Genomic DNA, 23,279 nt, shown 5'->3' with positions numbered 1-23,279 from the left:
TAAACAGCGCTATGTCAGTGTAAGTTATGTTGTTCTGGGAGGTATTTATTCACCCCCCTGAGCAACGTAAATTATGCTGACAAACTGTAGTGCGGACATAACCTTACTTAGGGTTTGTCTCCACTACCAGTGGGATCGACGCTGCAGTGATCGATCCACCAGGGGTTGATTTAGTGGGTCTAGTGAAGACCTGCTAAATTGACCGCTGATCACTCTCCCATTGACTCTAGTACTCCTCCGGAATGAGTTTCTCTCATCGACCCCGCAGTAAGTAGATCTAAGCTACGATGACTTGAGTTACGCTACTACCGTAACTCAAATTGCATAGTTTAATTTGACTTTTCCCCATAGTGTAGACCTGCCCTTAGACTGAAACCATTGCAGTTAGAATGTAAGTTCTCTACAAGACTTTATAAAATCTAAAAGTTTTATTATACATTTCAACATTAGTAGACTACAGGTTTGTGTAAGTAACAAGATAGCTATACAAACTTGCTCACTTAAAATTGTAATCTAATCCCAAAATTTACTATAATTCAGCTACATCAAGTGAGGGGTTACAATAAGAAGGGACTGACAAATCTAGTAATCAGTCAAATAATTCACACAGTGCTTATCTTTTTACACCAGAGATTCTCAACATGCCTTCAGATAATGGACTTCACAGTGGAGTTCAGGAATCAAAGAGTTTAAATAGAAACACTTGCTGGGTAGCAAGACTGCTTTTATAACAAACAAGCACAGTAACAGTTACTCCTTACTCTATTAAATTCATGATCTTAAAGTATTCATCTGAGCCCTATTGAAATTCCCATGGAATCTAAATTTAAAATAGTCTATAGTTATCACTGCTTACTCAAATATAGTTAGATTTCCCTGGTACACAGGACAGAGACTGAGCAAGACATTCTTATGGCATAACTGTAATGTGACATTTTGATAAGTGTCAAGTTACATAGCAAATTTGTTTACCAAATGTTCTTTGCCACAGAGCTCCACAAGGGGGTGCAAAAGGGCTTCTCAACGACATCCAACAAATGCCTCATTGTATTGGGACAGAGATTCCTTTTTAACAGAACTGTGTTTAGGATCTTTTTTCTGCTTGAAAATTGGAGAGTTCAGAAAACACATATCCGTAAACGGATCTCCTCTTCTGAGCTTCCTGTCAAATTAATTTAGAAAAAAGTTATTCTTGCACAGCTTTAGCTGTAACACAATGTAGTTTTCAGCTTAAAAAGTTACATTTAACAATCTTACTTGAGCAATTCAAATTACTAAAGTTCTCACCAAAGCCTTTATTTCCAATCAAATTAAATCCTAAATCTACCTTCTTGTACAAAAATTTTAGTACATTGAACTGGGACAATAAAATAAGATACTAACCTGCTGATACTTGGTTCCTTGTAATTCACATTAATAGTACACCTGCGTTTGTGGCTGGGAATTCCTGGTTTTTCATCAATACTTAAAAATGGATGAGAGATTCTACTTTTTGTACCAGATGATGAAGAGATGTTGGTGACATCACAGAGATGAAGACGAGATGTTTGAGAAGCCTCAGGTTTCCCTGCTGAAAGAATTGAATGGATACTTTTTTGCATTGCTATGCTACCTGTTATTTGTTTTAAACTAATTAACACAGTACTTATTGAGACAAGGATCAAAAGTTTTCCCGGGGGAGAAAAAAATCAATGTAGTTTTGTCTAATAAAGGGATTTATTCCGTAAATCAGAATGCGTGTGGGGCAGACCAAATTAATCTGTTCTCAAGAAAAACTTCTGCTTTGAGAGCAGCAAAGTTCCAACTTGCCAACATCACAAAGTGCTTCAAACCTTGTCCAGGATGAACTACCTTTAAAGGAAAACCGAGAGCAATTTCATTTCCATGCCCATTCAAACCTTAGCCTTAGCTGCTAGTAAACCATGTTAGTTCTGGGGACATCTATCAATTAAACCAATGATTCTCAAACTTTAGAACTTCAGGCCCCCCATTTTGATTTAAAAATGTTCAGGGACCCCCAAGCCTCCTCACTCTCCCCTTCCCCGCCGCCTTCCCTGAGGCCCCACTCCATCCCCTCTCCTTCCACCACTCATTCTCCCCCACCCTCACTCACTTTCACCAGGCAGGGTTTGGGGTTCAGGCTCTGGGAAGGAGTTTGGGTATGGGAGGGGATGTGGGCTCTGAGAGGGAGTCTGGGTACAGGATGGGTGAGGGCTCTGGGAGGGAGTTTAGGTTCAGGCTCTGGGCTGGGGCAGGGGTGCAGGCTCCGGCTGGGCGTTTACCTCAGGAGGCTCCTGAAAGCGACCGGCCCATCCCTCTGGCAGTGGCTCCTAGGCAGTGTGGGGGGGGGGTCAGGGGGTCTCTGCGAGCTGCCCCTGCCTGCAGGCACTGCTCCCGCAGTTCCCATTGGCCAAAGTTTCCGGCCAATGGGAACTGTGGAGTCAGCGCTTGGGGCAGGGGCAGCAAGCAAGAACTGCCTCCCCCCCGAGGGCTGCAAGGACATGCTGGCCCCTTCTGGGAGCAGCAGGGAGCCAGGGCAGGTAGGAAGCATGCCTTAGCCTCGCTACGCTGCTGGACTTTTAATGTGCAGGAGGAGCTGGGAGGGAGGGGGAGAAGATGATCAGCAGGGCCCAGGGACCCCCAGGGGTCCACAGACCCCAGTTTGAGAAACGCTGCACTAAACTCAACTGACAACACCCACTTGTGTCACCAGCTTCCAAGAGTCATCTAAAGCTATGACTTTTGGTCACAACTGACCTGAGCTGCATTTTAATCACTGTCCTAGAAAAGTAAAGGCTCCAGTGTTCTGTGATTGATATTGCCAGGCATTGGTCTAAAGCTAGGAGTGATTTATGTATAGCAGCTATGTGTATTCTTGTCACAGAATACTGCCTTTGGCAAATTATGAAAAGCTAAAGAATTCCACAGAAAAGATTCTTATAAAAAAAGCAACCAAAAATTAAGATGTGTCTGGAGTTTACAAGCGCCACAGGCTTCTCCAACCCTGTGCAAATATATGCAGGTACATGGTCCTCACTGATGATGCAAGCTTTATAGCCATTTATTTTTAAAACCCCACTTTGTTACCTTTATATTTGTTAAACTAGAAATTTTGCTTTATAAAGAGGTATGCCATATCTTTAAAAAATGTATCCAGTCTTGCTTTAAAACTCATAAGTATAAAGCATCCACCATTATCACTAGGGCTCTACCAAATTCACAGTCCAATTTGATCCACTTCATGGTCTGCGGGTTTTAAAATTGGCCAATTTCACATTTTTGGATGTTTATATTTGAAATTTCACAGTGTTGTAACTGTGGGATTCCCAACCCAAAAGGGGGTCACAAAACTGATGTAGAGGGTCATGGTATTACCACCCTCACTTCTGCGCTGTTGGGCTCTGAAGGCAGCAGCCATGGAGTTTCCTGCAGCCGAGGGAAATTCTCGGAGGTGGGATAAGCCTGATCTCCCCTGTGCTGCTGGGAGCACCCCTGCTGGTGGCTCCTAGCTGCTAGTCCCAGCTGAGCTGGGGAGAGACAGGACTTCCTCTTCCCCTGCACAGCTACTCTCGGGGGGTGAGTGGGGAAAGATCAGACCCACCTTTGGGTACCTCCCCTGGCTGCACAAGTTTTGGGGCTGTGCTGCTTTCAGAGTCCAGCTCTGAAGGCAGCAGCCACGGAGCTTCCTGCAGCTGGGGAGATTTCTGAAGGTGTAGGTGGGTCTGATCTGCCCCGTGCTGCTGGGAACCTTCATAGCTGGCAGCAGCCACGGAGCTTCTTGCAGCTGGGGGGAGATACCTAGAGGTGGGTTTGATCTCTCCCCCCAGAGAGCAGCTGTGCAGGGGAAGAAGTCGTCCTGTCCCTCCCCAGCCTGGTGGACTAGCAGCTGAAGCCCAGTGAACAGTTGGCGCTCCTGGCTGGCTCCCCTCTAATAGCTTGATTTCATGATCTGTGACATGTTTTTTCATGGCCATGAATTTGGAAGGGCCTATTCCAATTCAGTTATCCTATTAAAACTTCACCCTTATTTCTAATTTGAATTTGTCTAGCTGCAGCTTCCAACCGTAGGCTCTTGTTATGCCTTCTTCTGATAGATTAAAGAACCATCTATCTGAAACTTCTTCCCCGCAGTAGGTACTTATAGACAGTGAACAGGTCACTTCAACCTTCTGTTGGATATATTAAACAGATAAAGCTTAAAGTCTTTCAGTGTAAGTCATGTTTTCCAGACCTCTAATAATTTTTAACTCTTTTCTCAATCCTTTCCAGTTTTTAAACATCATTTTGGAAGTGTGGACACCAAAATTGAACCCAGGATTCCAGTGTTGGTCTCATTAATTCCATATTAAGAAATAATACCACCTTTCTCTCATTCTACTTGATATGTCCCTGCTTGAACAACTAAAGATCACAGTAGCCTTCTTAACTACAGCATTGCACTGGAAGCTCATGTTCTTCTGGCTATCACATGACCCCTAAATGCTTATCAGGGTCACTGCATTCTAGGATATAGTTTCCCATCATAAGTGTGACCTAGTCTCTTTTCCTAGATGGATAACCTTGCATTTGGTGGTATTAACACATGTTCAAATGAGCCCACCTTACCAAGCAATCGAGATCACTCTGCATAATTGACCCGCCCCCCTCATTATTTACCACTCCACCAACTTGTGTGTCATCTGCAAATTTTACCACCAATGGTCTTATTCTTCTTTCAGATCATCCATACAGACATTGAACGATAGTGGGCCAATAACAGATTGCCACGGAAAACTATTAGCAATGCTCCCTTTGGATGATGATTTGCCAGTTACAATTACATTTTGAGACCTAGTAGTTAATATAGATTACCTGATTTTGTATATAGTACTAATTTTTAATCAGAATGTCACACAGGACTATATAAAATGGCTTTCAGAAGTCTTAAGTATATTATATCAAAGATAAAGGTATCAACAAGCTTGTAAACTCATTGAAAATGGAAAACAAGCCCTGTCTCACAATGTTGCTTGGCATTATTTATGCTACCATTCTTTACTAACTGCATTCCATATTAGCCTTTCCATGACTTTGCCCAGGATCAATGTCAGGTTAACCTACCCAGGTCATCCCTTTAATTTTTTTTAAATATTGACACGTTTGCCTGTTTCCAGTCTTCTGGAACTTCCACAGTAAGCAACGATTTGTTAAAAATCAACATCAGGGGTTTTAGAACTTCAGTTTGATCTCACAGAACCAACTACTAACTGATGTGGGGGTGTTCAAGAGCATTGCCTTTAAAAAAGAATAATGGAACTCCAGAGATTTTTGTTTTGTGATTGTACAGCACCTAACTCAATGGAGTCAGTGACCAGAGTGCTACTGTGACATAAACTAGTCAAAGATGGCAAGCAGCAAGCAACAAACAAATAAAACCCAAACAAACAAAAGTACCTTTAGCAAAATCGCAATATATATTTCCAGAGGAAGAATTCTTATCTACTTTTGGTACTGTATCCATAGCACATAGAAGAGAATATGATTTTACTTCATCTACTTTCATCACAGTGTTTGACTGAATGTTAATTTTCCTGATCATGGAGGTACTATCCACTGGAATATTTTCAACAGTGCCTGCAATTTTAAACAGATTTTTAGAACCCCCACTGGGTTGTGCACTTTATCGTTTTTTATATGGAAAATTTGACAGTACACATATCCCCCTACATCAGTAAAGTATGTAAAAGATTACATATTGTTTATGTATAAAATTAGAATAAATTTTTTCATGCATTTAGATTAACTGTTATAAGGGGAGCTGAAGTGAGTAAAAGGGGACACTAAATTTAGTGTAGTCAATTTTAAAAAAGGAATTTCAGCTACTATACCCTACTCTGGAATCTCCCTGTCAATTTGAGTTTGACAATACTGTCAAACAAAGTAAACAAACAAAAAACAAAGTGCCCCAAAATTTCCTTAATGCAGACTCAAGATTGCTTAGTAGCGCCTTGTGCCTGTCCCAAACCTCAAGTCATCTACATTCTGAAAGCAAGGAAATACAAAGTTAAAGTAAATACCACCCCTGAAACATAATCCTAACTCCACTGTCCCTGAGAGATGCCCCAACATGCCAACAACATAATCCTTTGTATCCCCATTGTTCCCCCTCCAGCCCAAGACCAACCTCTTAATCCCCTTCCCTACCATCCATCCCCACTTATCCCATCTTCCCTTAACGCCACAGCCCCGCTCCTCCTGATCCACTTTCCCTCCCTACACTCGCTCCATTTCCCCTTCAACATGTTCTTACTTTCTCCAGAACCCCCCATATTCCCTAGATCTGCACCAAAAATCTTAAGAGAATCTGGAAATGTTATGAGCTGTTCATATTAGAGGAGCTGTGTATCAGGACCCTCTTTACCAAGCAATCCTGCAGCTGCTTTCCTTTGATCACACTCAGGTCCACTGGCCAGGATGATTACATTATGCTAACTGCTTATTGTAATCTTTCATATTACCTCAATTTAATTAATGCTAATTTCCTTGACAATACTTCTAAAGTATAATCACAGTCCACACGTGGCACTTTAAAATATCACTCAAACCAGAAATTTTGGTCTCATGGAAAAATTTCCAAAAGGAGCCCCTGCAGAATGAGGCAGTGAGCAAGGAACATACACAACCCACATTCTCTAAAGGCTGCCATGGGTAGGGCTCTCAGTGCTTGGGTATAGCTGTGGTTCAATGATCACAGCATGTCTTCTTGAGCCACCCAATTACTGTGACAATAATTTGCCTGGAAATTTTTTGATTGGTGGTAAAGGTTTAGTCTGCCTGCACATGCATGTTTCATTCTCTTTGTTTCGCACTAATCACACTCCAATTCAAAATTCCTAGCCTAACTTTAAATAACTTCAGAATAACGCATCCAAAGGACAGTGCGTGCCATGCAATAACTGAGATAAATCCTGAGTGGCTAAACTAGGATTAGAGCCATAGTTTGAGGAGCCCTGTGTGTGTGCAAAAAATATTAGAACCAGGGTGATTTTAAAAAATGCTTTAAAAAGGGGGAGAGGATCCTGTATCTCAGGAACCCCTTGCTCAAATGACTTCAAATTTGGACCACTAACCCTACCCTGCACCCACATGAGGCAGAGTAAATTTCAAGAGAATCCAGGTAAGCAAGTGGATTTTAGCACTTAGTCAAGTCCTCTTTTAAACAGAAAACAACATGCACATTTAAGTGAAACCAGAGCTACTGCTCTCCTTAATTGAAAAATACTGTAATTACTCTATTATAGTAACAACAGTAGGTAAAGAAAGTAGTGTGATTTTTTAGAAGCTGATGGCATCCTGTTATGGTCTTAATTTTCTATAAAAAAAATATTGCCTCCTGATTTTCCTCATCCCCAAAACGCCTTCAAATACATTTCATTTGGGGAAAATTAAGTGCCATCGAGAAATGCATTAACTCAGTTTAAAAGGAAATTAAGAAATGCACATTAAAACTACAACTTATCCCATGGGAAAAATGTTGACATTTACAAAAATACATCATATGAAATTTATTTCAGTAACTTAATAGTTTTAAATGCTTTAAAAAATTTAGCTTGTTTAATTGACTAAAATCACTATTAAATAGAAAAAAAAAATTGGAAGATGCTTTCCAAAAAGATCACTTACTGAGAGATTTTTCATTTGATGTAGTATGCTTAGTCTCTTTTTCATTACCGGTTTTCTGTTGCTGGTACACCACAGGTCTTTTAGAGCGTGGTCTTGTATGGACTGGACTTCCATCATTTTTGCAATGTGAACTCTTCCTGTATTTTGATTGACACCTGTAAGGCACATACAGGCTGTCATCAGAATTCTCTTCTGAATCACTTCCTTCACTGCTGTGTGTTTCGGATTCAGATGTATCCTTTCTTTCATCCACATCACGGTCACAATCATTCATCTTGTTTTGTCGGAAAGGTGTGATATGGACATTCTCCTCAAACTGAAAATCATAAGCGTTATTGGAGCCAACTGATAAATCCAGTTTCACTTTGGAAGTTTGTTCCTCCTGGCTTCTGTCTCTTTTTGATCTTGTTCTGGAAGTCTTTTTACTTCCTTCCAATTTTCCTTTTTGTACTTTCTCTCTTTTTGTTTGAGAGTCTTCTCTGCTTTTAGGCTGAATTTGTTTAAGTTTAGGTTCTGCAACTGAGCAGTTCAATTCAGTCAATGTATCTGCCTGATCCAACATTGGCTTCATGTTTATCTTGTTTTCATTCAATTGAGAAAGATTTGGCTCTATATTTTCTATATTACCTTTCTCTAGACTTCTCTCAAGTCTAGTTTCATCCTGTTTACAAAATTCTCTGGTCAAATAAGCCCTTTCTGAATGGTCTAGATTATGCACATGAATTTTCCTGTTTGAACAGCGACGCCCAGTAGATACAGTTTTTGGTAAGATATTACCAACTTGCCTATCCTCGTCATCTAAAAGAGTATCTTCCAGATTGGCCTCTAGGTTGTCCAGATGAAAATCAGATATTTGTCCTTCTGAATAAAGAAGATAATACATGTCAAATTAAATGTTGTTGGACCTGGAGGTGTTTAATTTGTTGGCAATTTTAGGCTTTTAACAAAGATGAACAATCTAGAATTTTCTACAGGCAAGTATGACCCATGACATAAGGACAATCAAAGTAATCCCTTGAACACAGCCTCAAAAAACGTAATTCATAGCTGGACTTGGACTTACTGAGGTTTTTTCCAAGCATGTGAGGAAAAATTAGTTTTGTCTTGGAAGATACAAATAGCTTTCACTCAGTACTTTGCCTCCTGAGGGCTTTTGGAGCAGCTCATGCCTGTTTGTCAGGTCAGGGTTGTTTTTTTAATGTTTGCATTTTAACAATTATGTTTATATGCTAACGAAAAAACCCTTAGCCTGTATGTTAGTTTATTCTTTCAAATCATTCAGTAGGTAGTGAAAGTTAGTGTCTCAGAACACCCCAGTTGTTTAAGAGATGCTGCCTTCTGATCCCTCCCCTTTTGTTTAAAAGAATTGTCCTTTCCTGGCATTTACCTTCATTTTGAGGTCCTTTTCACCAGTTATCACTAGGTTTTTACATTAGGACATCCCTGATTCTACACGCTCCAGGAATGAGAATTTTGTACATATGGAATCTTGAAAGAAGGGAAAATACTTAACCTGCTATTCTGCTTCTCTCAGAACATCTTGTAAGATTATCACAGAACCTCTGAGTTTGGTGGCCTTTCATTTTTCCGGTGGTACTATATCTGCATGTTAAGTTTCTTGGTACTCCCTTTGAGTATAATATTTTTCAGTCAAATGTTTGATGATTGGGCAGGGTTAAGCCAACCATGGACTGACTGGAACATTCAATGGTTCATAGTTAGAAGTCCAAGGACACATAACCACTACTGCTGGCTAGGTTGGCTCGTACTCCAAAATGCTATCACTGCTCGTATGAGCAGAAAAAAACCTTTAGGGTTGGGGAGTTCTGCAAAATTTTTAGAAGTCAGAATCCTACATTGAAGGTATTTAAGTAGTTACTTCCCATTTTACCTTCAGAAAGCATGCTGCATTTGTGTATATCTAACATATGCTTTTGTGATGGAGGAAGAGAGAAAGCTCTAGTTAAGAGTGCATACAGAAGCGTTATAACCCTTGCTTTAACATGTGTGGTGAGACCCTCCCACGGAGGCACACGCTGTAAATTGGGATGGTCACCACCTCAGAAAGAATTTTTTAAAAGGTAATTTGGAAAATCCTTTGGTGATTTGCTGCTTTTTACTGTCTAGTTGCAGGAATTTTAAAATGTTGTTGACAATACTGAAAACTAATTGTCTTACTTTATTTAAAATTGCCAACCTGCCATACACAGCATCTCCTCACTTAACGTCATCCTGGATAATGTTGTTTCATTGTTACATTGCTGATCTATTAGAGAACAGACTTGTTCAAAGTTGTGCAATGCTTCCTTATAAGTCATTCGGCCACCTGCTTTGTCCATGGCTTGCAGGATTCTCCTGAAGAGCAGCCTGTCCTCATGGGGGCTTAGAACCAGGGTGGGCCGGCAGCCCCCCGCCCCCATCAGCTCCCCTAAATTCCCTGTAATTAGGTGTGTGGCTGGACTCCCGCCCAGCAAGCTATCAAATTGCCACAGTTCAGGCGTCCCTCCCCCCACTGCTGTGTGCTGCTCCTGCCCTCTGCTTTGGAGCTGCTCAAGGGAGCCTCCTGCTTGCTGTGCAGAGTGTGGGGGGGAGAGGGGTGCTGATGTCAGGGTGTCCACCTCCTCCCGCTCTTGTACCCCATGTCCACAGAGTGCCGGGGGGGGAGGTGGGGGCAGGGAGATACACATGACAGGGCTCAGGATGGAGGGAGCTTGCTGGAAGCTGCTGCTGTGTCTGAACTTGCTGGATCTACTTTAAAGGGCAGCGTACTTAAAGGGGCAACACGCATCTCTGTCACACACACACACACACACACACGCACCACTTTGGAAGGTCAGTGCCTGTGCAGCTGTGCATGCACCATCCGGAACAGGGAGTGGTGCGCTCAAGTGGGATAATGTGGGTTCATCACCACATTCAGTTTCTGTAGGGAAGTGTTTGCAGCCACTGCTGTACATCTATTATGTTTCCTCTCACCTGCTGCCTTGTAGAGTATGAGGCTACATTAACAAGAACGTGTTAACCCTTGAGGGCTCAGCCGAGTGCTAGTTCATCATTTAGCAGGAAGGCATTCCCTGGGAAATATCCCACCCTCTTACTCCACCACCTCAACCATGCTTCACAATCATCACTGCTGTGTACAGTATTGTTTGTTCAAAACTGTTTAAAACTTATACTCTCTATGTATATAATGCCTTTTGTCTGGTGAAAAAAGTTTCCTTGGAACCGAACCCCCTCCCCCCCCATTTACATTAATTCCTATGGGGAAATTGGATTCACTTAACATCGTTTTGCTTAAAGTAGCATTTTTCAGGAACATAACTACAATGTTAAGCAAGGAGTTACTGTATATGACCTGAGCAGCATACCAGTTTAACTGTACCCAATCAGGGTCAGAATTTTGCAAGAGAAAATCAGAAGCAGGAAAAGAAAGATGATGGTTTAAGGAATCACTTTCAAAATCCTTACTTTTTTGAAAGTGACTTTCATCTGCTACTTCAATTTTAGGAGGAAGAACCATCGCTAGTTTAAACCTAGGTTTAGTTACCTGTGTTTGTTGCCATTTTCTTAACTGAAGTGGTATTTTTAAAGGTCTGCCAGGCATCTGACATAGAATAAGATGCATTGTTTGTATCAGTATTATTCTCTATTTCATTTCCAAGCATTTCGCCTTCTAGGCTAGCATCTGCAACAAGAACATGTGTAGGAAGTCCCCTAGGAACAAGAGTTGGAGTTTATATATTAATCATACATTTTAAGATAATTAATTTTATTTGATTATTTTAGCAGCTTCCTCCCCTTAATTCCTGCTACAAAAATATTTTGTAATAATCTGGAAAAGTATTTCCCACCGCAATTCTGTATGAAACACCAGCCCTCTCATTTGAGAATTACATCAAGGAGGTATGTCTTTAAATTTAAAATTAAACTCTTGCACATTCTTTAACTTGAAAGTTTTAAGTCCATTTCTACCATCGTATTCTACTACCAATACGAGAATTTATCTACTTATAAAAGTGATTAGTTTTTTACAATGACTAACACTGGCAAAATGTATCTTTATCTCTAGAAAATGTTTCTGGAAGAGCGGTGACTGGAGTTCGAGTGCTAACTTGGTGATATGTACAGGATTGTGGGTAACTTCATTCTAAAGTCTATTTGTAAACATTTCAGATTGCTCTTGAAAACCTGACTGCTGCATCTTTGCACACTACTATGTCTACTGAACAATTTTTTAAATTGAAACTATTTTTTGTGGATGAAGGAGAAAGGAGCTGTGCTGAAATGTAATAAAGATGTAATTATGAACTGGTCTACTAGTAGTACATTATGTTGCTATGCAGGGATTCAGGTAGAGTTTCTGAGCTCATGTCATGCCCTGGGACAACAGATATTGAGTACATTTAGAAGCAGAAGACCGTCTCCCAAGAGCTAAGTGTTGAGTAGAGCAAATGCTTCTAGATGTTCCAGGAGTAGTTTTCCTCAGATCTGGATTTTTGGGGGTGGAAATGGGAAAATTTGGGGCAGATGGTTTTTGAAGAGAAAATCCACTGAGCATCCTGGAAAGACTCTCCACCCCCACAAAAAAGTGACATTTTCATTGGCCAAACATACAAACAGGACTCCAAAAACCAAGATTTTGCTTCAAAACAGACATTAATGGCAATGTACAGATATATTCTGTCAAACATCACTGCTTATCCCTCATCATTATTTCATGAGCAAACAGAAGGATGCTGATTAAGTAGTTACTATAGTAGGCTTTACAAAGATAAAAATTAATGCATTAAAAAAAAAGCACTTACAGAGAACCAGCTTGTCTTAAAATACTGGAGTCATCGTCTTCAAGAATTGAGGGACACATCCTCTTGTTCTGTAGCTAGAACAAATCATACTGTGATGAAGTGGTAATATATAGATTGTTACAAAACTCTAGCAGACCTATGAGTTAAAGGGACACCTCGACCTTGAAAAAAATCACATTTCTGCCTGAAAATGTTGTACATATAGTTAAATGTAACACACATTACTATAATTGATAGACGTGAGCATAGAATTTTCAGTTTCCTTGCTTTGCACATTTGACAGCTTCTTGTGGATAACTAGTTTCACTGTTTTTCTCTTGTTGAAAAAAACTCAGACTTAAAACAGAGAAGCCTTTAATTTTTTTTATAAGAACTTTTAAAAAAATTAGGATACATGATTTAAATGACACTAGAATATCAAAATTAATTCTGAAAAAATTATGTTTGTGTTCTTTTAAGACAGAATTTTCTTTTTGATTATAAATTTGGTTTAATATTGTGCCATCTTTTACAAACCGCCTTTGTTAAAGCTTGTTATACAAGCTGTCACCCTAGAAGTGTATATTTTTAAACAACAAACAGTTTAATGTTAAATGGTATTTTAGTAATCAAGTATACCTCTACCCTGATATAACGCTATCCTCAGGAGCCAAAAAAATCTTACCGCGTTATAGGTGAAACCGCATTATATCGAACTTGCTTTGATCCGCTGGAGTGCGCAGCCCCGCCCCCCCGGAGCGCTGCTTTACCGCATTATATCCGAATCCGTGTTATATCGGGGTAGAGATGTAATTAGAACAAATGATGACTGATTTCAATGCTTTTCCTTCCAGATTTTTGACAACAGGAAAGCTACAAACATGATGGGCCAAATGTGGCACTAGATTTTTTAAACAGATCATGCCTTTAGGATGTTTGTGGAGGGAAAGTGATGAAGAATTTGTCATAAAAAAGAAACTAAACTGTTAAAAAATGCAAATTCAGATGGGCAAGTTTTCAAAGTTGGAGACAGGCACCCGTGAGGGGAAAAAAAAATAGTGTGCATATAGTCTGTGCCTATATACTTTTTCTGAAACTGGAAATCAGATTAATATCTATGCATGCACATATAAAACCAAGGATTTGTAGCATACATGCTGCATCTCACTTGGAAAATTTAGCTGAAAGTTTAAAATTTACCTAACAAGAGAAAATTTTCTGAGAATGAAGATTTAGAAAAACCTAGAATCCAAAGAGATGTGCAGTATCCCTCCACATACCAATTTTAGAAATGTCAAACTGAAAATGTGGGAATAAGATCTTGACTGCTATGTTATTGTAATAGGTTGTAGTTCTATAAACTTGTAAAAAATAGTCATAACACCTTGCCATCCATTTTTAATAGCTGTTCGTATCCTCTTGGATAATAGGATTTAAGTATTTGGCAAAATCTATCTTAAAATGGGCTAAAGGGAGAAAAACACACTGAATATGTATTAAAATATGCATATATCAGTCTTAAGTAATTACATATCTTTATTTACTGTACTTCCATATCACCTTATCCTCTGCACTGTTTCTCTTTGCAAAGGATTTTGAGATCTACAAGTGAAAAGGGCTGATAAAGGGTTAAGAATTATTATTTTGTTTGTAGATGATAAGTTCTGCCTCATATCTACAATTACACTGTAAGCGCCGCAGGGCAATGACTGTCTAGCTTATCTGTCTAAAAAACACCTAATATCCTGTGGGTGTTGAATTAATAATAAAGGGTGGGATTTTTGTAAGCACCAAAAGTGACTTAGGAACACAGGTCCCCTTGAAAGCTAATGGGACTTATGCAAAGTCACTTTTAAAAAACCTATCCAAGAACCATAAAACTACAATGCACAAAAAGACATGCAAATCTAAGAAAAATACAGGCCGGACTTACAAGATCAGTGGAACACAAATCCTGAGCTGGACCAAGAAGATCAGCTGTATCGAGTAGGTTTTGAGCAACTTTAGAAACAATCTTGCTCAAGATCGACAATCTGGTCTAATGGAAGGAGAAGAGCAAACAATTTCACTCTAATTCGTTCAAAATAAGCAATGTAGCACTCTCTCTTGTACTATTAGGTTACTTCTCTCTTTTTTAAGTGTACTGCGCGTACTATGCTATACAAAGAAAAGAGAAAATAACCAAACAGCAGAGAATCAGTTACAGCTTGCAGAAGAAGAGTAAATTTTTTTCATGCAAAAAAATTAGTTTCACAGTATTTTCACTAAAAACCCAAAATCAAAAATTTTTCACAGGGGGAAAACTTGTCCTGACTTGCTCTATTAATGCCGGTGCTAAGTTAAGTAAAAAAGACTTTTATAAATATGTATGAAGTTGAATAGTATTAAAAGGGTAGGGGGAAAACAGAAAAGTAAAGATATTTAGACAGTTAAGAAATACCTGAAACCATTATACCAATTAGAGCTGGCTGAAAGTGAATTTCTGGTTTGGGAGAAATGTAGAAATTTTTAATTGTTTTTTTCTGGTTTTCTTTGGAACAAAATTTTCTTTTTTGAAATATCCACAAACTAGAAATTTAAGAAAATATTTCATTTTAGAAACACCAATACATATGGTGTTTCTGAAACAGAGTATGTTCCTGGAACCCAGGGTCTGCTGCCTGAAATTGACATGATTCTTGTTGTTTTCACCTTGCTGGTAAAACTACCAAGAACAGTTTCAGTCAACATCTCCCAGAGTCTGCTGCTCTGGGGCAGCCCTACCATGAAGTCCAGGGTTTCCAGATTCCTGGGCCAGCTAGAGAATTTGGAAGTGGTGGGGCTGCCTGGCCAGAGCAGTCCACATGCCACAGCAGTCCCAGAGCTGTGGACCATGGAAGCCAGTCCCAGGACATCCAAGCTCCATCACAGGTAGCCTTGAAATCCTGGCATGGCATGCTGCCCTAGAGCTTTGGACCCTGGAAACTTGAGGTCCCCAACCGTGGGGCAGCCCACATTGGTGGGGTTCCGTTGGAGCCACAGATCCTGGAAGTCTTTAGGTCCATGACCCTTGGATAGTCTGCATGGCAAGGCTGACCTGGAGCTGTGGATCCTCTAGAAACCCAGGGGCAGTCCACATGACAGGACTGCCACAGACCCCATCCCGCTAAGCTGGGTTCCATTGGAACTCTGCCTGTGATTTGATGAAAGTTCACTGATACTGTACCATATTTGCAAACCTTTTGTGTTCAAGGAATCAGTGTTTTCCAATTGAACTGTTTTGTCACAAGTTTTCTAATTACAATGGCTAAGGATACAATTTAGTCATAGACGTCTTCCATTTCAGCCCCTGCTATGGCCACCAGCTGCTGTGGCTGGAGCTGTCAGCCCCCATGGGTTATTTTTAGTAAAAGTCACAGAAGGTCACGGGCATCCATGAATTTTTGTTTATTGCCCGCAACTTGTCCATGACTTTTACTAAAAATAACAGAGACAAAATCTTAACCTTAACAATAGTTTTTGATAACTCATTCAAATTGAGTTAGATGTATAAAACCAGCTCATGGATTGAAAGTTAGCCAAGTAACCATAAACGGGTGGTGATAAACAACGTATCAAAGTGTGGAAAGAGAGGAGAGAGAAATATCAAAAGGACGGGTTACCTTTAATTGGAGTTGCAGGGTGCTAAGCACTTCTGAAAAAGTCAGGCCATTTATATAGGTGCCTAAATAAGGATTTATGAGCCTAATTTCAGGCACCTATTTTTGAAAATCCTGACCTTAGTTTTTGAAATCCTTTCACAGATGTACACACTTTGGAGCCAGATTCTATCTAATAAATAAATGTGGTTCCAACTGATTTTAACTAGAGTCCTTCACAGTGGGCACAATTCAGCCTTTCAAAGTTCAACCTATTTCTTACTAGAATAGAAAGATGTCATTGCAATGAAAATACCTCAACAGGTTCTTTCGCTTGCTGTGAGCTAAGTTTTCTTTGTAAAACAAATATCTGAAACTTCAGAGACTGATACTCTTTCTTTAAATGCAGAATGATATCTTGGGCTTCTTTCATTTTGGCTTTTTCCTCTTGCAAAGCTAGAGCTAGTGCTCGATTGTTTGCTTGCAAGCTTTTCAGTTGCACCGAACTGTTGGCTGTAAGAAAATAAACAATACTTAGAAATGATAAAAACCAAGCTTATGGAAAAAATGTGAAACAAAATAGTAAAGTATCTTACTTGCTATTTTGCATTTTATAGGCAAGACCTGGTTTGTTTTACCCAACTTTGCCCATTTTTGATTTCTTTTCTCTTTCATTCGTTCTTTTATATCATCCAGACTGTCCTTAAAGGACCTTTTCAAGCATTTTTCTCCACCCATGTTCTACCTAAGGAAAGGTAAATACAAAGAACCGATTTAAATAGTTCAGAATATGTACTTGCAAGCAGCGGTTTATATGACCTCCTGCACTACGAAAAAATCCATTCTAGCTGAACCAGTTTTACAAATGAGTTCAGATAATAGATTCCTCACCACAGACACAGCTATATTTATAAGATGTGAGATTTAGCACTGTTATTAAGATCTAAATATAGTTAGCAGACGTTAGGAGATTCTTGAAAAACAGTGACTTTTAGCTTCATTATCAGTTGCTTGATTGAACTAGAACTTTCCATCTGAAAATGTTGTGCCTACTATTGCTACAAATAATGCCTGAGAGTAATAGAGGTTTTTTGATGCTTGTTGTTGGTTTGTTTTTTACACTTTTCGCATTTGACAGCAATAAGAACGGCCATACTGGGTCAGACCCAAGGTCCATCTAGCCCAGTATCCCGTTTTCCAACAGTGGCCAATGCCAGGTGCCCCAGAGGGAACAAACAGAACAGGTAATCATCAAGTGATCCATCTTCTGTCATCCATTCCCAGCTTCTGGCAAACAGACGCTAGGGACACCATCCCGGCCAATAGCCATTGATGGACCTATCCTCCATGAATATACAGTAACTCCTCACTTAAAGTCATCCTGGTTAACATTGTTTCATTGCTGATTAATTAGGGAACATGCTCGTTTAAAGTTGTGTGATGCTCCCTTCTAACATCGTTTGGCAGCCACCTGCTTTGTCCACTGCTTGCAGGAAGAGCAGCCCGTTGCAGCTAGCTGGTGGGGGCTTGGAAACAGGGTGGACTGGCAGCCCCCCGCCCCCCTAAGTTCCCTGTGCAGCAGCTACCCAGCAGGCTATCAATTGCCGGCAGTTCAGCTGTCCGTCCCACCACTGCCATGTGCTACTCCTGCCCTCTGCCTTGGAGCTGCTCCCCGAGACTCCTGCTTGCTGTGCAGAGGAGGGAGAACGAGTGGGGCTAATGTCAGGGTGTCCCCCCTCCCCCCTACTCCTGCACCCCACTTACACCATCTTCCATAGAGCAGGGGGGACACACGACAGGGCTCAGGACAGAGGGAGCTTGCTGGCAGCAGCTGCAATCTCAGCAAGCTGATCTAATTAATAAGGCAGTGTTCTTAGGAGTAGGGTCAGCATACTTAAAGGGAAAACGCGCATCTCTCTCTCACACACACGGTGCATGTCCCTGTCTGTGATGCTGTCTCCCCTCCCTCCATTCCTGCTGCCTTGTAGAGTGTGAGAGTTAACCTTCGAGGGCTCAGCAAATTGCTAGTTCATCATTTAGCAGTAAGGCATTCACTGGGAAATATCCCACCCTGACTCCTCCACCTCAACCAAGCTTCACAATCATCATCACTGTGTACCAGTATTAAATTGTTTGTTTAAAACTTATACTGTGTGTGTATGTATATATAATATAGTCTTTTGTCTGGTGAAAAAAATTTCCCTGGAACCTGACCCCCTGTCATAGGTTTATTCCCCACTTTGAACTTTAGCGTCCAAAAGTGGGGACCTGCATGTACCCTTCTATGCTTAAATCCTAGCTTAGATCTGATAGCGCTGCCACCAGCCAGAAATTCCAGTGTCTGGCACACTCCCTGTTTCCCCAAAACCTTCCCTGGGGAACACAGATCCAAACTCCTTGGATCTTAACACAAGGAGAAATTAACCATTCCCCCTCCCTTGGTCGTCTGGAGAGACTACACTGATTCAGACTCCTTGGATCTAAAACAAAGAGGGATTCACCTTCCCCTCCTCTTTTCCCCCCACCTATCCCTGGTGAGTCAGACTAATCCCCTGGGGTCTCAAACAAGGGAAAAAATCAATCAGGTTCTTAAAAAGAAAAGCTTTTAATTAAAGAAAGAAAAAGTAAAATTTATCTCTGTAAAATCAGGATGGAAAAATGTTTATAGGGTTCAGCTTATATATAAACTAGAGGGACTCCCTTCCCCCCTGGCCAAAATATAAGTTACAGCAAACAGAGGTAAAATATCCTTCCAGCAAAATACACATTTGCAATAAAGAAAACAAACAAAAGACTAATCCGCCTTCTAGCTAGTACTTACTATCTGGCACATGAGAAACTGTTTCAGAAAGATTGGAGAAACCTGGCTGCACGTCTGGCCCCTCTTAGATCCAAGAGAGAACGGACAAGAACACAAAAAGCACAAACAAAGACTTCCCTCCACCGAGATTTGAAAGTATCTTGTCCCCTGATTGGTCCTTTGGTCAGGTGTCAGCCAGGTTCACTGAGCTTGTTAACCCTTTACAGGTGAAAGAGATATTAACCCTTAACTATCTGTTTATGACACCCCCCCACTTACATTAATTCTTATGGGAAAATTGGATTTGCTTAACATCATTTCGCTTAAAGTTGCATTTTTCAGGAACATAACTACAACGTTAAGTGAGGAGTTACTGTATCTAGTTCTTTTTTTGGAACTCTGTTATAGTCTTGGCCTTCACAACATCCTCTGGCAAGGAGCTCCACAGGTTGACTGTATGTTGTGTGAAAAAATACTTCCTTTTGTTTGTTTTAAACCTGCTGCCTATTAATTTCATTTGGTGTCCCCTAGTTCTTGTGTTACGAAAAGGAGTAAATAACACTTCCTTATTTACTTTCTCAGTTGTGTACAGTCAACTTTACTATTTTGTTGATGGTCCATTACATTTTTCATGAACTGCTCTGGGGGAGCTCAAGAGTACAGCTCTTCAAATAAATGATTTTTCAGTTAACTGACAGGTCAGAAAAGTTGAAAAAAAAATCAGTTTGGGTTGAACCAAAACTGAAAAATTCCAAAATTTTTGGTAAATTGACAAAGTAATTCCTGATTGAACTAAGCATTTTATTCAACCTGAAACATTTTATTTCTGTGCATTTTTAAAGGGCTAGATTCACAATAGAGGAGGAGGCAGTAGTGATGACTTGAATAGCCATTGAATTAGAGTATGAGGATAGTCTGGTGGTTAGAACATTCACCTGAAAGTTGTGAGGCCCATGTTCATGTTCCTACTTCACATCAGGGAGAGGGGGAAACAAATCTTGGTCTCCCACATACTGGATGAGTTTCCCTAACCATGGGGCTAAAAGTGATAGGAGACAGCATTTCCTCCTCTGGCCAGACTCCTCCTCTGATTCTAACCACCCCTCAATCAATAAAAAAAATTGGGGTGGGGGTGTCCAAACTATTAGTATCAAAGTCATGGATAGTACTGGGGCAACTGAAACAGCACTTTTAATCAAATAAATTATTTGTTCCAAAAGCTTTGCCCCTCTCTACTCATGAGTGTTCTTCCCCAGACTCTAAAGGTATGTCTATGCTGCAATTAAACACCTGCAGCTGGTCCAGGTCAGCTAAATTCAGGTTCATGGGGCTCAGGCTAAGGCAGTGGTCCGCAAACTGTGGGAGCACAGAGGAACATTCGGAGGAGATAGGAAGGGGGCCTGAGGACCCAGGCCAGCCCTCACAGGAGGTGGGGAGGGGGCATCTCCCAGCCCTGCTCTGCCTCCAGCTCCTGGCCATAGTTCCACTCCCAGCCTCGCCCCCAGCCTCTGGCTCTGGGCTTAGGCTCTGCACCTGACTGCGGCCCTGCTCCCAGCCACAGCCCCAACCTCAGCCTCCAGCCGTGAGTCCCGGCCCCAGCCTCAGGAGGCAGACCTGCTGTGAGCCCTGGCTCCTGACTGAAGCTCCTGGGGGTGGGGGACGCAGACAGATCACATTACAGGTAAGGGCGAAGCACAATGTAAAAAGTTTGGAGACCATTGTGCTAAGGGGTTGTTTAATTGCAGTGTAAATGTTCAGGACTGAGACTCTCCCCCCTCAAGGGTACCCTAGGGGTACATTTATATTGAAAAAATCCCACTGGCTGTCAGCTTCAGAGACTGGGTCTACAGACTTTGGCATTAAAAATAGCAGTGTAGATGTTCCTGCTTGGCCTCCAAAACCCAGCAAAGTGAATGGGTCTGAGGCCAGAGCTGGAACATTGCTATTTTTAGCGCCAGAGTGCAAACCCAAGCCTGTTGACCTGGGCTCTAGACTCACTGCTGTGGCAAGGTTTTGTCTTTTTCTTCCAGTGTAGATGTACCCTTAAAAGAGAGTGATAAGGTAAAACTGAAAAAGCAGCATATGGCTCTGTGCACTGAAAGGAGGAGTGTGCTTATGATCAGTGAAACTGAGCATATTTTGTGATGGTCTTGGGAGAGAGAAGAAAAACCTTTACTTTCTTATTTAAAAAATGAGGGCAAACTAGTTCAAGTGCGTGATAAGAGGGGGCTTGGGCTAGTCAGAGCCGGGCTCAGTGCACAGCGCCCCGGATATCCACCCCCAAAGTGAAAGAGGAGCCTGGAGTCCCCATGAAGCAGCCCCCATGTATCTGAGACAGGGGTCTCAAACACGCGGGCTGTATTTTCTGCGGCCCGCGAGCTCCTCGCAGCTCCCCCAGCGTTTACCTACAGTGGCTCCAGCCCGACGCTCACCAGGGGCACAGCAGGCTCCCTACCTGCCTGCCCTGCCCCCAGGCCACTCCAGGAAGCAGACAGAACCCGGGAGAGGAGAGGCACAGGGGTGTATGTTGATGTTACTTTAGGCACCACCCCCAAGCAGCTCCCATTGGCCACGGTTCCCCGTTCCCAGCCAATGGGAGATGCTGGGGGCGGAGCCTGAAGCAACAGCCACACACCTGTGCCTCAGCTCCCCCACATTCAAGCCACTTCCCAGAGCGGTGTGGGGGAGGCAGGCAGGGAGCCTGCCCTGCCCCTGGTGTGCGCTGGGCCAGAGCCCGCCCCCCGAACCCTTCCCACAGCCGAACCCCCTGCCCTGAGCCCCTTGCCGCACCCTGCACCCAGACCACCTGCTACACCCTTCCTGCACCCCAACCCCCTGCCCTGAGCCCCTTGCCGCACCCTGCACCCAGACCACCTGCTACACCTTTCCTGCACCCCAACCCCCTGCCCTGAGCCCTCTGCTGCACCCTGACCACCTGCTACACCCTTCCTGCACCCCAACCCCCTGCCCTGAGCCCCTTGCCGCACCCTGCACCCAGACCACCTGCTACACCCTTCCTGCACCCCAACCCACTGCCCTGAGCCCTCTGCTGCGCCCTGACCACCTGCTACACCCTTCCTGCACCCCAACCCCCTACCCTGAGCCCCTTGCCGCACCCTGCACCCAGACCACCTGCTACACCCTTCCTGCACCCCAACCCCCTGCCCTGAGCCCCTTGCTGCACTCTGCACCCAGACCACCTGCCACACCCCTCCTGCACCCCAACCCACTGCCCTGAGCCCTCTGCTGCACCCCTCATCCCTCCTGCACCCCACACCGCAACTCCCTGCCCTGAGCCCCTGCCACACCCCTCCTGCACCCGCCCCTGGGGGGCAGGGAGGGGGCAGAGTTGGGGTGGGGATTTCGGGGAAGGGGTTGGAGGGGGGGCAGGGGCCTCATGGAAGGGGATGGAGTGGGGGCGGGGCCGACAGGGCAGGACGGCGGGGAGGTGTCAGTAATGCAGCCCTCAGGTCAATGTACTGGTGGCCGTTTGAGTTTGAGACCCCTGATCTAAGAGCAGCTCGGAGCGTGTGACCCCTCCCTTCTCGGGGCAGCTCTGGAAGAGACCAAACCCGAGACAACTGGCGCACGCCGCAAGCGCCCATCACGGCCTGTCCCCGCGCCCGGGCCGAGTTTAACCCGCCCGCCAACCCGCCTCCCCCACGGGCCCTACACGGCCCGGGCGGAGACTAGAGCTTCGGCCTGCCCCTGGGGTGACAGGAAGTGAGTCCCCTCCCCCATCGGGCCCCATCCACCGGCCCTTCCCCCGCATACTGGGCAGCTCGGGCCGCGCAGCAGCGCCACTGACCCCGGCCCGCAGCCTGTGCAAGCGGCCGCCGCTTCTCGGTCGCTCGCGCGCTCTCGTTTATCTCCGAACCTGACCTTAACGGACTCCGGCGCTTAGACCGTTGGCTCCTTCCTCGCTTCCGGAATCTTCCTAGTTCGAAATTCTCCGCTTCCTCCGCCCATTGGCTGGACGTCCCGCGACAAGCTATGCGTGACGTCACCGCGCAACCAAGGGCGGCGAACGTGCCAATGTTGCTGTTGTCATCCGGGTTCTTCTGCTCCGCGGCCGTCGCCTCTTAGTGCCCCTCCCCGCTGTTGAGTGCGGCCTCCTCCTCGGCGCTCCCAAGAGCTCCGCAGCCACAGCTACGTTCGTGATACGTTGGCATCCCGACACGGGTGTGGTCGGCGGTTCAAGGTGGCTGCCGCTGCGTCACGGCCCTGGACCCGCAGCTACTTGCAGAGCCTAGCGCCACTGGGCTCACTGTAGCTCCTGCTGTGTCCCCTCAGTACCTAGCCCTGCCCTGCCCCCCGCCAGACCCGCCCTGCCCCCCCAGTACCCAGCCCTGGTCTGCCCTGCCACCCTCCCTGTCCTCCCTATGCTCTCTCCAAATCCTCTCTGCCCTGGTCTAC

The 23,279-nt window shown here is 43.3% G+C and overlaps 1 protein-coding gene across 6 annotated transcripts; it reads right to left on the bottom strand.

Annotated features, from left to right (window-relative positions):
- Window positions 1-413: 413 nt before the first annotated feature.
- Window positions 414-23,149, bottom strand: SGO1 (shugoshin 1). 6 transcript variants are annotated; one of them, XM_045004986.1, is made up of 10 exons: window positions 22,746-23,149; window positions 16,660-16,808; window positions 16,380-16,576; window positions 14,380-14,484; window positions 12,468-12,541; window positions 11,210-11,376; window positions 7,663-8,523; window positions 5,434-5,613; window positions 1,384-1,570; window positions 414-1,162 (listed from the first exon to the last, which is right to left on the bottom strand). In XM_045004986.1, exons 2-10 carry the CDS (start codon window positions 16,799-16,801, stop codon window positions 1,021-1,023), a joined length of 2,055 nt encoding a protein of 684 aa, XP_044860921.1. In that variant the 5' UTR covers window positions 16,802-16,808; window positions 22,746-23,149; the 3' UTR covers window positions 414-1,020. The 6 variants fall into 6 exon arrangements, with proteins under 6 accessions (XP_044860921.1, XP_044860922.1, XP_044860924.1 ...); XM_045004987.1 differs by having other exon boundaries at window positions 22,672-22,763; XM_045004989.1 differs by lacking the exon at window positions 22,746-23,149 and adding an exon at window positions 19,799-20,339.
- Window positions 23,150-23,279: the final 130 nt, after the last annotated feature.

The sequence above is a fragment of the Mauremys mutica genome, chromosome 2, assembly GCF_020497125.1.
Source record: "Mauremys mutica isolate MM-2020 ecotype Southern chromosome 2, ASM2049712v1, whole genome shotgun sequence".
Classification (NCBI taxonomy): domain Eukaryota; kingdom Metazoa; phylum Chordata; order Testudines; family Geoemydidae; genus Mauremys; species Mauremys mutica.
Note: the sequence above shows the minus strand (reverse complement) of the source record. Positions and strands in the feature narration are given on the sequence as shown.